Below are 13,750 nucleotides of genomic sequence, written 5' to 3' on the forward strand. Positions count from 1 at the left end.
AAGAGGCAGATACCCAGGACGAGTCCAGGAAAAGGCATATAAAATACATGACAGAAAATAAAATAACATAAGTTAAGTATAAGCTAGTGGGTTTACATTCAGAAGTCCAGATGACCTGGGTTATTCCCAAGAAGAGAGAGTACCATGTGAAAGGGGGAAAAATGAAGGTAGGAAATAAGAAACAATAAAATGAAATAAAACCTTTCAGTGCTGTGCTTGTTCTAAAATGCACTGTGCAAGCACGCAGTGAGTGAGAAAGAAATGGGAACAAAAGGTATATGGAAACTAACTGAGTCATGCAGCTGACATCCTTAAACATGCATAATTGTGTCAGAAGGTACAACCTTTAATTGAACACACATTTGTATTGTTTTCCTTTTCATTCTGGTAAAAACATAACATAAAAGTGATCACTGTAACCATTTTTCATTGTATACTACAATACTGTTGACTATATGTACATTGTTTTAACAGAGACCCCTAGAACTTCATCATCTTGCAAGACTGCAACTCTATACCTATTAAAAAAAACTACCACTACGTTCCTCCCCCACCTCTGCCACCCCGGACCCTGGCCACTACCACGGTGCTTTCTGTTTCTGCGAGTCCGAGTGCTTTAAATACCTCTTACGAGTGAAATCATGCAGCATTTTGTTTTTGTGACTGGCTTATGTCACTCAGCACAATGTCCTCAAATTTCACTCATGTTCTAGCCTGTGACAGGCGTTTCTTTCTGTTTAAGGTGCGATAATAGTCCAGTGTGTGTGCCACCTGTTCTTTATCCATTCATCTGTCAATAGACATTTCAGTTTTTGCCTCTTGGCTAATATGAGTAAGTGTTGTAATAAACATGAGTATGCAAATGACTTCAAAATCCTGTTTTCAATTCTTTTGGATATATACCCAGAAAAGAGACTGCTAGGTCAAATGGTAATTCTATTTTTTAAATTTTTTGAGGAAACTCAAAATTGTTTTCCCCAGAAACTGCAGTGTTATAGGTTCACCAACAGTGTACACATTCCAATTTCTCCCCATCCTTGTTAATCCTTACTAGTTTATGCTTTTTTAATTAAAAAATTTTATAGTGGCCATATTCATGAGTGTGAGGTAGTGTCTTGTAGATTTGATTTGCATTTCTCCAATGATTTAGTGAGGTCAAGCATCTTTTCACATAAAAGCTAGTACTTAAACTTCAGATTCTGTTGCCTCCTTTGAAGAGTTTTCACATCTCCTTAATGGGCATAATGATAATACCTCATCTCTTAGGACTATCATGAGGATTAAAGTCAATTAATGATATAATATGTACAAAGTATTCAGCACAGTGCCTAGCATATAGTTGATATTTAATAAATGGTAATTATTAACACATACATGTAATATTTATATAATTTCAATTTATATTTTAACGCCTTAAGGTATATTTTATATACAATAACATTGCCTCATTTTAAGTGTACAACTTTTGGTAAACTTATAGAAGCATGAAAGCATTACAATGTAATTTTAGAACACTTTCATGCTCCCAAGAGAATCCCGTGGCCATTTGTAGTTACGACCCTTTCCCACCTCTAGCCTGAGGCAATTGCTAAGCTACATTCTGTCCCTACAGACTTGCCTATGCTGAACAATTCACATAAATGCCAACTTCATTCCAGCAGTTGGCTTCCATTTGCTTCATTTCTTCCCCTCTCCTTTGTGCTACTATCATACAACTCACATTTTCATACACTGTATGATCACCAATACAGATTAATAATTATTTCCTATACAGTTGTCTTTTAAATCAGATAGGAGAAAAAAGAGTATGAACAACAGATATATTTATATTGCCTTTTATATATACCTATGTAGCTACCTTTACCAGTGCTCTGTTTCGTATGTGGATTTAAGTTATTGTCTAGTGTCCTTTCATTTCAGTCTGAAGGATTCCCGTTAGTATTTCTGGTAAGGGTGGTTGGCTATTTGATGAATTCTCTCAGTTTTGTTTGTAACAGGATGTCTTTATTTCTTCTTTATTGTTGAAGGACATTTTGCTGGACATATAGTTCTCTGTTGACAGTGTAGTTCTTTCTGCACTTTGAAAATGTTGTCCTACTGTCTTCTGACTTCTGTGGTTTCTGGTAAATAGTCAGCTATTACTTCTACTGAGGATCCTTGCATGTGATACAATGCTTCTCTCATGCTGCTTTCAAGATTCTCTGTCTTTTGTCTTTCAGCATCTTGACTACAATGTTTCTGTATGTGGATTTCTTGCATTTATCACACTTGGAGTTTGTTGGGGTTGGGTGTGTAGATTAATGATTTTCATCAAATTTGGAAGTTTTCAATCATTATTTCTTCAAACATTTTTTCCCCTTTCTCTCCCTCCTCTCCTACAGCACTCCCATTATGCACAGGTGGGTACATTTGTTCTGAATATCTCTAAGAGTCTGTTTGTTTTACCTCATCCTTTTTCCTTTCTGTTACTCAGATGGATGATCTCAACTGACCTTCTTCAAGTTTTCTGATTCTCTCTTTTTCACAATCAAACCTGTTGCTGAGCCCTTGTCTTACTCAGCTCTGGCTGCCAAAATAGAATACTATAGACGAGGTAGCTTAATAAACAGATATTTATTTTCTCAGAGTTCTGAAGGCTAGAAATCCCACATGAAAGCACCAGCCAATTTGGCTCCTGGTAAGAACTCTCTCCTTGGCTTAGAGATGGTCACCTTCTCACTGTGTCCTTACATGGCAGAGAGACAAAGTGAGATTCTTGATGTCTCCTCTTATAAGGACATACTACAGGCCATATATAATACTACTGGACCAGGGCTCCACCCTTATGAGCTCATTTAACTTTAATTATTTCCTTACTCCAAATACAGCCACACTGGGGCATCAAGCATTCAACATTTGAATTAATTTGGGGTGTGTGTGTGGGGGGGAGGTGTACAATTAAGTCCATAGCAGCCCTTATAATGAATTCTTCATTTCAGTTATTATATTTTTCAACTCCAGAATTTCTATTTGATTTTTTAATATAATTTCTATTTTATAAATTGATATTCTCTATTTGGTAAGACATTGCTCTCATATATTCCTTAGTTCTTTAGACATGGTATCCTTTAGTTTTGGGGGCTTACTTAGAGATACTGTTGATTTGTTGCTCCCCCCCTTTCCAGTATATAAACCATATTTTCTAACTTCTTTACATGTTTCATAGCTTTTTTGTTGAAAAGTGGATATTTAAAATTATAAAATTTGACAGCTCTGGAAATCATGCCCCACCTTTGCAGGATTTGTTGCTCTTGCTGTTTGTGTATTTATTTACTGACTTTCCTAAACTAATTCCATGAAGTCTGTAATCTTTGTACTGTGTGGCCATGAGAGTTAGCTTAGTAATCAGCTAATGATTGAACAGAAATTTTTGCAAATGCCTGGAAATAAAAAGCCTCCTAAGCTTTGCAAAAGGACTCTGTGGGCCTGTTGGGGGGACCCTACACAATACTCAACCAGGCAGCTGATGACTCTGCTTTAGCCGTCATTTCTTGTTTGCACATAGCCTCTAGGTCAGCCCCAGGCGAGGATGTAGGCCTTCTCAGGTCTTTCCTGAGAATGCATACAGCCCCGAGTATGTGAATCCTTCTATGTTTCCAGGATTCTGTGGCATCTTTTCAAAGCATATGGATATCATATTCCCCAAGTTTTTATTTTAAGCTTTGATCATATTCCCCAAGTTTTTATTTTAAGCTTTGTGATTTGCCTATTGTTTACTCCAACTATTATCCACCATCCCAGGCAGCCAGGAAGTGAAACAATTGCCTGTAAATGTTTCCAACACTCCCCAGAAGAGGATTTTCATGTCAGGAGAGTTCTGAGTCAGGTCAAATAAAGACAGGCTTAGAAGTGGGATCATCCAGAAACCCCCCAGACAGGTCCAGTCATGACAATTCTCTGGAAATGAGGCTTTGCAGAGCTCTAATACCAGGCTACTGGCTTTTACCTTGATGCTGGACTATTGATTTTCAAGATTATTGTGAAGCTGTGGAGGGTGAGGAGATGGAAATAGAGCAGGTTGAATACCAGCCACAAAGCTTGTTGTTCTTTCCAAGATTCATCTTTTTTTTTTTCTTACATAAATGCTTTCCAGATTGTTGCAAGCCTTTGGTTAATTTCCAGAGTTCTGAAATAGTTGACTTTGACCGTTTAGGCCAGTTTCCCCCTCACTTTTATGGAGGAGAGAATTTTAGGAGGTTCTTACTCCACCATTTTGCTGGCATCACCTCTTTCGTATAAATGAATCACATGGTATGTGGTCTTTTGTGCCTTGCTTCTTTCACTCAGTATCATGTTTTTGAGCTTCACCATGTTGTGGTAGGTATCAATACTTTGTTTCATTTATTGCCAAGTAGTTTTCCATTGTATGATGGATCTGTACAGCATAGTTAAATTATGTCTGCAAGCCCTGACTGGTGTGGCTTAGTGGGTTGGTTGTTGTCCTGTAGACCGAAAGGTTGCTGGTTTGACTCCAGCCAGGGCACATGCCTGGGTTTTGGGCCAGGTCCCCAGCTGGGTCTGTGCAAGAGGCAACTGATTGATATTTCTCTTGCACATCGATTTTTTTCTACTTTTATTTCTCTCTCCCTTCTCCTCTCTCCAAAAATAAATAAAATCTTTTTTAAAATGTCTGCAAGTTCAAGATACTTGAAAAAGTAATACCTTGAAGTCTTCAAGTTCAAGGAATTTGAAAAAAACACCACCTTGAAGTATTGAAAGTATTTAGGAATACACATGGAACATTATTTTAAAGGAACAGTTGTTACCAAGTAGGTGTAATATAATATTTTGTGATTCAATGAGCTCTCCTTTGCTTATCCATATTACTCATTTCTTTGATGTTAGATGTATTTTTAGCTTTCCATCCATTCATGCCGAGCAGTTGTTGGACACTCGTCAGGCCCCAGGCACTGCAGGGGCACTTAGGACGAGAGGGAGTGACAATCATCACACTTAGACGCTCACGGGGAGTATCAGATAAGGATACTTAACTATAAGACAGGAGAGGCAGTCCCCAGTGCCACAAAAATAGTACAAACAAAGCCCTGTGAGTTTGAAGTGCTATCTATTTTATATTTTAAATTTATATATAGAAATTATATTTATATTAATGTGATTAATATAATTAGTACTTTAAATTCATAAAATGTTAAAAACTCCTCTCAATTGTTTGAGAGGAGTAAGTGGTAGAACAAAGAGGCCCCTCAGGGACCCTTCCTTACGTCCCTCCTTTTGGTACACACCTCCACCACCTGCACCCGGCCGTGATGCAGTCGGTCCGGCCGGGGGCCACTTGGCTCCTCGTGGATGATGGACATGCGCTGACCCTGTTTAAAGAAATCCACAAATGCTTTAATGCTGTGGCTGGGGTATTTTGAAGTTCACAGTTGAGCTAAGAACAAATTTGTATGACTCTGCATTATACAAAATGCCTGATTCTAAACAGTTCTTTTGGGGAATAAATTGACTGGCAAGAGGATTAGTGATGGAAGCAGAGTAATATTGCCTGATACGGTGTATTTCACAAGTAGGGAACCCCCAAATTCTCCTGACTGAAAGTGGCTAAAGAGATAGAAAAAATTTTCTAAACAATGCCTGTAGTCAACACATGAGGAACTGTCTCCATTACCACCGACAGGAGCTGACAGTGGTAGCAAGAAAGTGCTTTGGTGGGTGGGATGGACAGGAAGGTTAGCAGGGCCCTCACCCCACCCTGTGCAGCCTGCAGGGCCGGGGAGCTGCAGGGCTGGCCCCTGGAGGGGGATTTGGCCCCATAGCCCTCACCTTCTGGGACCCAGCCTCGCTCACTCAGCCTCTGCACCGCCCTCCCTATTACAGAGGCTCTTGAGTGTCTCCTAACAGGGCACAATGGGGAAGTCAGCACCCACCATCAGCACCCCCACTCCAAACACACACACACACACACACACACACACACACACACACACACATGCCCCAGCATTGCTGGTGTAGTACCAAACCTGAAAGGAATTCATTAGAGCCAGTGGTGCAGAAAAAGGAGCATTATCTGTGATCACAAACCATTTAAAACCTTAACTTAAGAAACATGATCCAATGGGCTGTTAATTACAGCAGTTTGGAATGAAGCAGCAGAGTAATGTTTCATGAGTCTAAATTTTTTTTCTATGTTTGAAGGTAAAATTAAGGGGACATTTTGATCATCACTTCTCCATGAATTCTAACAGTTTGCATAATAAGCCCTTTGGCAGTAAAATATAGGTATACCAATGGCCTGAAGTTGAAATACTCTGCAAAAAAAAAAAAAAAAGAAAAAAGAAACTGAAATACAGCACTACCATGATGGTATTTTTCTTGTTGGGCTATTTTTACTTTGACTGTAACTCTAAAAAGGTTGGTGCTTCATTTCTAAGGTGTTTTATAAAGATTCCTTTTGAGCTTTTAAAACAATAGTTCAGTAAATTTTGTTGCGAGTATACACAGCTCATACCTGGCAGTGTCTGAACGTGAAAGTCCCACCAAAATGTGAGGCCCTTGCCTGTGCTGAGATTGTGAGACTTACTAGCCCCTACTGCACAGGGAATGACACAGAAACACTTCAGGATGCTGGAATTGTGTCACATTGATCACAACACACAAACCAAAAGCAGAGTCAAGTTTAGGCTAAGGCATCTCAAGTACATTGGAGGCGACTCAGTACAGGACATGACATTGCCCCTTCCCTCAGGAATTTCCTAGATTGCAGTTCTACACTATGTGTTGGTACATAGTGTGCGATGTCACTTTTCTTCTAAAAAAAAAAACCAAAGTGGCTTCTCACTATCTACATCAGGCCAAATTGCTTATCATAGCATTAAACACCCTTCTTCCTACCCTGCCAGGCTTGTCTTTGATGACCCGGCACACAATGCTAATACAGCCAGGTTGGACTGCTTACCCGGTAAGCACTGCCCCTCTGCCTCAGTTTACCTCATTCTTGGCCACTGGAAGGGTGTTTCTTCTCTCATGCCAATGCTTAAAGGCCCGGCTCAAAGCTAACCTTTTCCATGAAGCCTTCTGAGGGTCTCTCAACTACGTAAGTCTCCACTTGGACCCCAGATCCCACACAGCCCTGTTTGGACTTCGCCCCACATGCTTACTGTTCTGTGGATTGTAGCTTTTTGCATATTTCTCTTCTTATCTCCCCTTTTGATGACACCCGTTTTGAGGACAGGGGATACCTGTCCCTTATGAGCCTAGAAACGTGGTCTTATAAACAGGAAGGGCTCAAAAACATTTCTGAAACTAAATTGAAAGATAGAAACATAAAAAAAAAGTTCATTTAAAAGTTCATTTAACATGAGAAGCAAGGGTGAGATACTAAGTACATTGGGAGGGGACAAAAGAGAAACCATTTGGGCCTGGGACAGTCAGGGGCAGAGGGCCCTGAGGAGGTATTACATGTTCTAAACTTCTATTTTAGTTTCTGCAAAATATCAGAAATGGCTTAACCTAAACGTTTCATAGGCCCCTTATCAAACCATCCTAAAATCGAATCAGCACCAACTGCAACTGTTGCTTCCTGTTACTCGGGTCATGTTCTGATACCTACGCTGAGCCGCACATCCGGCTGCTTTTCTAGAAGAACCATATCACCAGGTAGGCCGAAGGACTTGATTTGGTAGGTGAGGTAGCCACCATATGAGGAAACCTAAAATTAAAATGACATCATCAATAGCACAAACATTCAAAGAGACTACGGCAGCATTAGCCCACATAGGAAGTTCACAGGTACCTAGACCTGGAAAGATACACCATCCACCTGTTAACAGAGGTCATCCTTAGAGAGTGGATTGAAGATGGCATCTTAATGTTCTACGTTATGCTATTTTATATCCATTAAAATGTTTAACATGAACATGATTGAGTTTTACAAGCAAAGAATAATTCTATTATAAAGAAAAATAATAGCCACACAGAAACAAATAAGACCATTTTATTCCAGACAACTACTAAACCAAAGCATTTATTTAGTCCACAGCTATTCTAAGAAATCTAGGCTATTGGTTTCTTATTTAACTGAGAGAATTGCTTAATATCTATCAGTTGCAAAATGAACTTCTAAAAATACATTTTCCAAAGAAACTTCCCCTGAGAGCAGACAGTAAGTATTTCCTAAGTGAGTATGCATTCTCCTGAGCACAAGGCCATGTCTCACTACTCCGTCGAGGACACAGACCTTCTCTCAAGGCACATGAGCAACACGATGGTGATGGAGACACGGAGGTGAATGGTCATGGTTTTCTGGCAGCACCTTCACCCCTGGTTCTGCTGCCTCCCACCTTTAAAGGAAAAACCAGCCAAGAAGGAAGGACTGACTAAGGGATGGAAATCAGAGGCAACAGTGACAGCAGAGCATGCAAGACAAAATGCCCCTACAGGAGAATGCAAACAACTTGCAGCAGGGAATGAGCAGCATTTCTGGGCTCCCAATCCACTGAGGTTTTTCCCTAGAATCTAGACCTCAACAAAGCTTTACAGAGTTATGATCTTAGAGTCTGGAAGAATTCTAAGGTAACATGGTGAATCTTCTTACTCAGTAGAGTTGACCCTCAAACAGCATGGGGATTAGGGGTGCTGACAGCCCTTCCTGCATAGTTGAAAATCTGTGTATGACTTCTATCTCTCCAAAACCTGAACTACTGATAGCCTACTGTTCACCAGAAGCCTTACTGACCTAGATTTTGGACTGATAACACATATTTTGTATGTTATGTGTATTATATACTATATTCTTATAATAATGTAAGCCAGAGAAAAAGAAATTAGGAAAAAAGCTATTAAGAAAATCATAAGGAAGAGAACATACATTTATAGTATGGTATATATTTATTGATAATATAAGTTTATGTCATCTGTTTACCAGATGAAAAAAATCTACATATAAGTGGACACCCACAGTTCAAATCCATGTTGTTCAAGGGTCAACTATATTGCCTTCTTGATAGCTAAGGTAATTTTTAAAAATATGTCCCCATATTCTCTGATATCTTTTTTTTTATGAGGTGGAACTTAATTCCCTCCTCTTGAGTGTGGGCTGAACTTAGTGACTAGCTTCTATGAACAGGATATGGCAGCAGTGAGGATATTGTCATTTCTGAAATTAGGTTATAAAAAGACTATGGCTTGTGTTTTGAATCTATCTATCTATTTATCTATCTATCATCTATCTCTATTAGCTGTTTTAGAGGAAACCAACTGTCGGGTCATGGGGACCCTCAGGTAACCTATAGAGAGAGAGCTTAATGTGAAGAAGAACGGAGAGTTCCAATTTACAGCCAACAAGGAACAGAGACCTGCTGACAACCATGTGAGTGAGCTTGGCAGTGGATCCTCCCATCCCAGATGACCACAGCCCTGGCTGACGTTTTGACTGCACTCTCATGAGAGACTTTGAGCTATCTGCTCCTGGGCTCCTGATCTGTAGAAACTATGCAAGACCATAATTGTGTGTTGTGTTAAGATTCAAAGTTGTGGGGTAATTTAGTACACAGCAATAGCTAACCAGTACACGGGCCCACTATGTAGAGGTGAAGAGGAATATTATGTGAGACAGAAGTGGGGTTATGTGAGAGAAGCAACGGTCCCCATACTCAAAGGTCAAAACCCATAGTCCAGCAACCAAAAGTCAGAATTAGAGACCTCAGGCCAACAGGGCCCTAGTGTTTAGTCATTCTGAAGGTGAGATATGGCATTACTTGAGCTGGCCATATGAAACCCATCCCTTCTTGACAGGTCTGCCCTATGCCACCAGGTGTGCATGTCACCCGATGCTGTTTCTACAGGCAGACCACACTTCTGTCCTCATGAATGAGAGCAGCTGGCCAGGCTCTGGAACAACAATTTATGCAGCAAAGGAAAAGCAACTAGTGCGTGAGCTCCCTAAGGAGTGTCTAACTAACCGCACGTGATTCTGCTAATGAAAGCCGAACTGGCACAGAATCTTGTGCTTCTTTAAATAAGCTTATGAGTCACCTTTCAGCTTTTGTTTTTCTGACAAGAAGCCTTTCTTCCTCTTTAAAACAAAGAATTCTCAGCATGGACATTTAAAAGTATACATGTCCCATTTTCAACAGATATTATTTAAATGGTTATTTCCTTTGGCATTAAGTAAAAAAAAACAAACAAGAAAAACATAGTGCATGACTTCCTTTGCTAATGAGCTAGTGCGTGTGGGGTCCATGCATTTCTTCTGGTCTCAGCCCCTCCCAGTGAGGGGCAGTGTCTCCACTACAATTGCAGTTAACCTAATTTCTTCAGTTTTAGTAACCTGAACTTCCTGTGTGTGCTTTCTTCCAGACACTCGGTGAATGGTGCTCTTACCCATGCATTGCGGGAGGAGGCCTGCAAGGGTGTAGAAGAACAACAAGACGTCGTTACCTTGTCCCCCAGGTAGGAAGGAGGGGCGACCCAGGTTGCACTGTGAACAGTTGAGGGCAGCTCCTGGAGGTCAGCAACCACGCTGCTGCTGCCAGGGTTGAAGGACACAGGGATGTCTGTTCCATCTGCTGTCTCCAGGCGCCAGCCCATCATATCCACAAACTGGAACGCAAAAGCAAGGGATGGAAACGTGCGCCGGTGACTTCTTTGGTGATGGCTGGATTATACAGAATTGAAGGAGCCATAGGGCAGCCACCTTGCCTCAAAGGCTTCCTCCTGGCTTGACCTCAGTATTCTCAGAGGGCAGAGACCCTGTGGATTTATCTTTGTATCCCAGCACACACCCTGGTTCTTGACTTCTAGCAACTGTCCAATAAATGTTCTAATACATAATTAAGTATATGAATAACTCTAAGTATATGAAAGTATATGAAATGCTCTAAAACATAATTAAGTATATGAATAACAGCTAGTCCAGTGAGCACATTTTAATGGTGAGCTCCTTAAATATAAAGTATGATATGAGATACGGTGGTCTGCTTTCATTATTTTGCTCTAAGCAGAGCATCATAATTAAGTATTTCACTGACCACAAAGGAAGCCAGGAGTTAAATTATGAGAGGAAGAAAAAGAAGGAACTGACAAGGCACAGATTAGAAATAATGCTTCCAGTTTCCCCTGGAGGTAAAGAGAGGAGACTTCGGAGTAGATTTACAAACTAATTTTTTTTCTAATTACAAGCCTACACTAGTCTTAGGAGGCAGGCAATAAAATATGTAAAATCATCTTTGTTTGAATAGTTGTTGGATATAAGCCATTGCTCACAGAAAGAAAGCAAGCACTAGACTACTGGTTCATTGAATAATGAAAGAAACAACAGTTTTGGTTTCATGGAATTAGTTTAAAAAGCAGCCAGAGAAAAGATATGGTAAAATACATGAGAGGGGAAGTAAAACAGGAACAGGAAGAAGATAAGCAGATGAGAAGCAAGGGGGACGAACAATAAAGTCCATTTATTTAACAAGTGTTTATTGAGCATCTACTGTGTTCCGGATGCTGCTGTAGACCCTGGGAATGAATCAGGAGCTCACATTCTAGTGGTGGAGGAAGGTGGATAATAAACAAAATTTAGAACCAAATGTATGATACAGCAGGGAGTGCTAAATGTTGTTGAGTACACTATGCAAGAAGGGCAAGTGCACAGAGAATGACCAGGGCAAGCTGTTTTGTTGGGAGAGGTGAAGGAAGGCCCCTGTGAGCATCAGACACTCGAGCAGAGACCTGACAACCTGAGGGACAGAGCATGAGGACATCTGTGGGAAGAACACTAAAGGCTGAGGAACAGCAAGGACCATGCTTAAACTTTTAACAAAGTAATATACAAAAGCTTCCATGACCTTTATGTTTTACGCCAATTCATTCCTTCCTCATTTGGAGGTACTAAATAAAAACAGAAAGACTCTCACTCCTTGCATACCTTAGCTCTTCTTTTATGTGTACTGTGACAGTGATTATTTATTCCAAAACAAAAGCAGCTGGTACAGCCCTTGGGATTTGCTGGGTCCAGGTAGAACGAGCCTTCTCTACACACATTACATTCTGCACCTGCCACATTCTCCTATTAAAAAACATGAAGCAAAAGATCATTCCTTCTAAAGTTTCCCTGATTGCAATTAGCAACTTGCACAAATGTAACACCAATACAAGATGTTAGGACATGGATGCTAACAGACATTAAGACACATAATTGTCAAGCTTTTTTTTTTTATTTCAATCATTGTTCAAGTACAGTTTTCTCCCCCCTACTCCCATTCCAGCCCATCCACCCAACCCTCAATTGTCAAGCTTTTAAAAAAATATTCCATTTATTTATTTTTAGAGACGGGGAAGGGATGGAGCAAGAGAAACATTAACCGGTTGTCTCTCACACACTCCCAGCAGGGGAGCTGGCCTGCCACCCAGGCATGTGCCCTGACCAGGAATCAAACCAGCGACCTTTCAGTTCACAGGCCACTGCTAAGTCCACTGAGCCACACCAGCCATGGCATAATTATTAAGCTTTTATACCATATTAATTGTTTAAACTTTCATACCACACACAAACAGACTTCTTAAGTTTTTTAAGATTCCCCTTGGTATCTTGAAGGTAGGGAATCAACACCAGAAGGACTCACAATATGACAGGATCCATGCATCCCACTTACTGCCCCCTCAAAACATCTGCTAGGACTCGGAGCTCTCCTACCACCTGGAAAAACCCCAGGTAGCAGAGACGGGCCAGGAATAGGCCTCTAGAGAACCTTTGAATCTCTTGAAAGTGTAGATAGAGGTTTGTGCTGGTTTTTCTGGAGAGGGTCTGTACTTGTCATCAGATTTTTAAGGAGAGCTACAGCCTCTCTAAAGGATGAGAGGGTTGAGAGGAGCCTTCCCTTCTAACTTTTTCCATCAAATGAGAAAGACTATAAAATGCTGCACACATTGTGAAAATCTGTTATGAGTAGTCACATTTCCCATATATTCTTCTATGTTGACTCCATATGAAGAACTTCCACACTGATCACTGGCTGATGTCCTTGGCATTGGATGTTCATTCTTACCTTGCAGAGGCAAGCCCCGGTCTCCGGGTCACAGACTCCTGGCTTTGTCCCATCTCTGTTGCAGTGGCAGGGCATGCACTCAGGGAAGTGGTAAAACCCAGACATACATCGGTCACACTGCCGCCCTGTGATTCTGGGCTTGCACCTACACCCAAAGCAAAGAAAGCAAAGTTCCTGTTACCTTCAAAAGTTCTAAAGTCCACTTCCTCTGCAGCGGACCAGTTGCTGTACAAAGCCAGCTGAACAGACAGTGTCTGCCTGAGGGGCACTTACAGTCAGAGGCAGAATGGAAGAAGCAGATAAAAGACTTAAACAAAGCAGGTCAAGATGACTATGTTCTTGAGGATGAAGGGGGTTGAAAAGCGCAAACCTCCAGTTACAAAATAAGTAAGTCAAGGAGACTTAATATATAGGATGGTGATCATAGCTAATAATACCATATATTTGCAGGGAGAAAGTCTTAAAAATTCTCATCATAAAAAAAATCTGTTACTGTGTGTGGTGACGAGGGTTTACTAGACTTACTGTAGTGACCATTTTACAATATGTACAAGTATCAAATCATCATGTTGTGCTCCTGAATGTAATACAATGTTTTATGTCAGCCACACCTCAGTTGAAAAAAAAGATTACCATCATGGGCAGGGCACTCAGAGAGTCAGGCTTCGAGCTAGGCTCTGGGGGTGCAGGACAGACATGGCCTGTGAGCCTCAGCA

General features: G+C 40.7%; 1 protein-coding gene across 1 annotated transcript in view; it reads right to left on the bottom strand.

Annotated features, from left to right (window-relative positions):
* LAMA3 (laminin subunit alpha 3) overlaps positions 1–13,750 on the bottom strand; it is a 249,647-nt gene that overhangs the window by 78,416 nt on the left and 157,481 nt on the right. The window contains exons 33-37 of the mRNA XM_028523555.2: positions 13,035–13,179; positions 11,915–12,055; positions 10,438–10,599; positions 7,610–7,708; positions 5,283–5,366 (exon numbers count right to left, since the gene is read on the bottom strand). Coding sequence (XP_028379356.1) covers positions 5,283–5,366; positions 7,610–7,708; positions 10,438–10,599; positions 11,915–12,055; positions 13,035–13,179 — 631 coding nt within the window. The remainder of the gene's footprint in view (positions 1–5,282; positions 5,367–7,609; positions 7,709–10,437; positions 10,600–11,914; positions 12,056–13,034; positions 13,180–13,750) is intronic.

Source organism: Phyllostomus discolor, chromosome 9 (assembly GCF_004126475.2).
Source record: "Phyllostomus discolor isolate MPI-MPIP mPhyDis1 chromosome 9, mPhyDis1.pri.v3, whole genome shotgun sequence".
NCBI lineage: Eukaryota > Metazoa > Chordata > Mammalia > Chiroptera > Phyllostomidae > Phyllostomus > Phyllostomus discolor.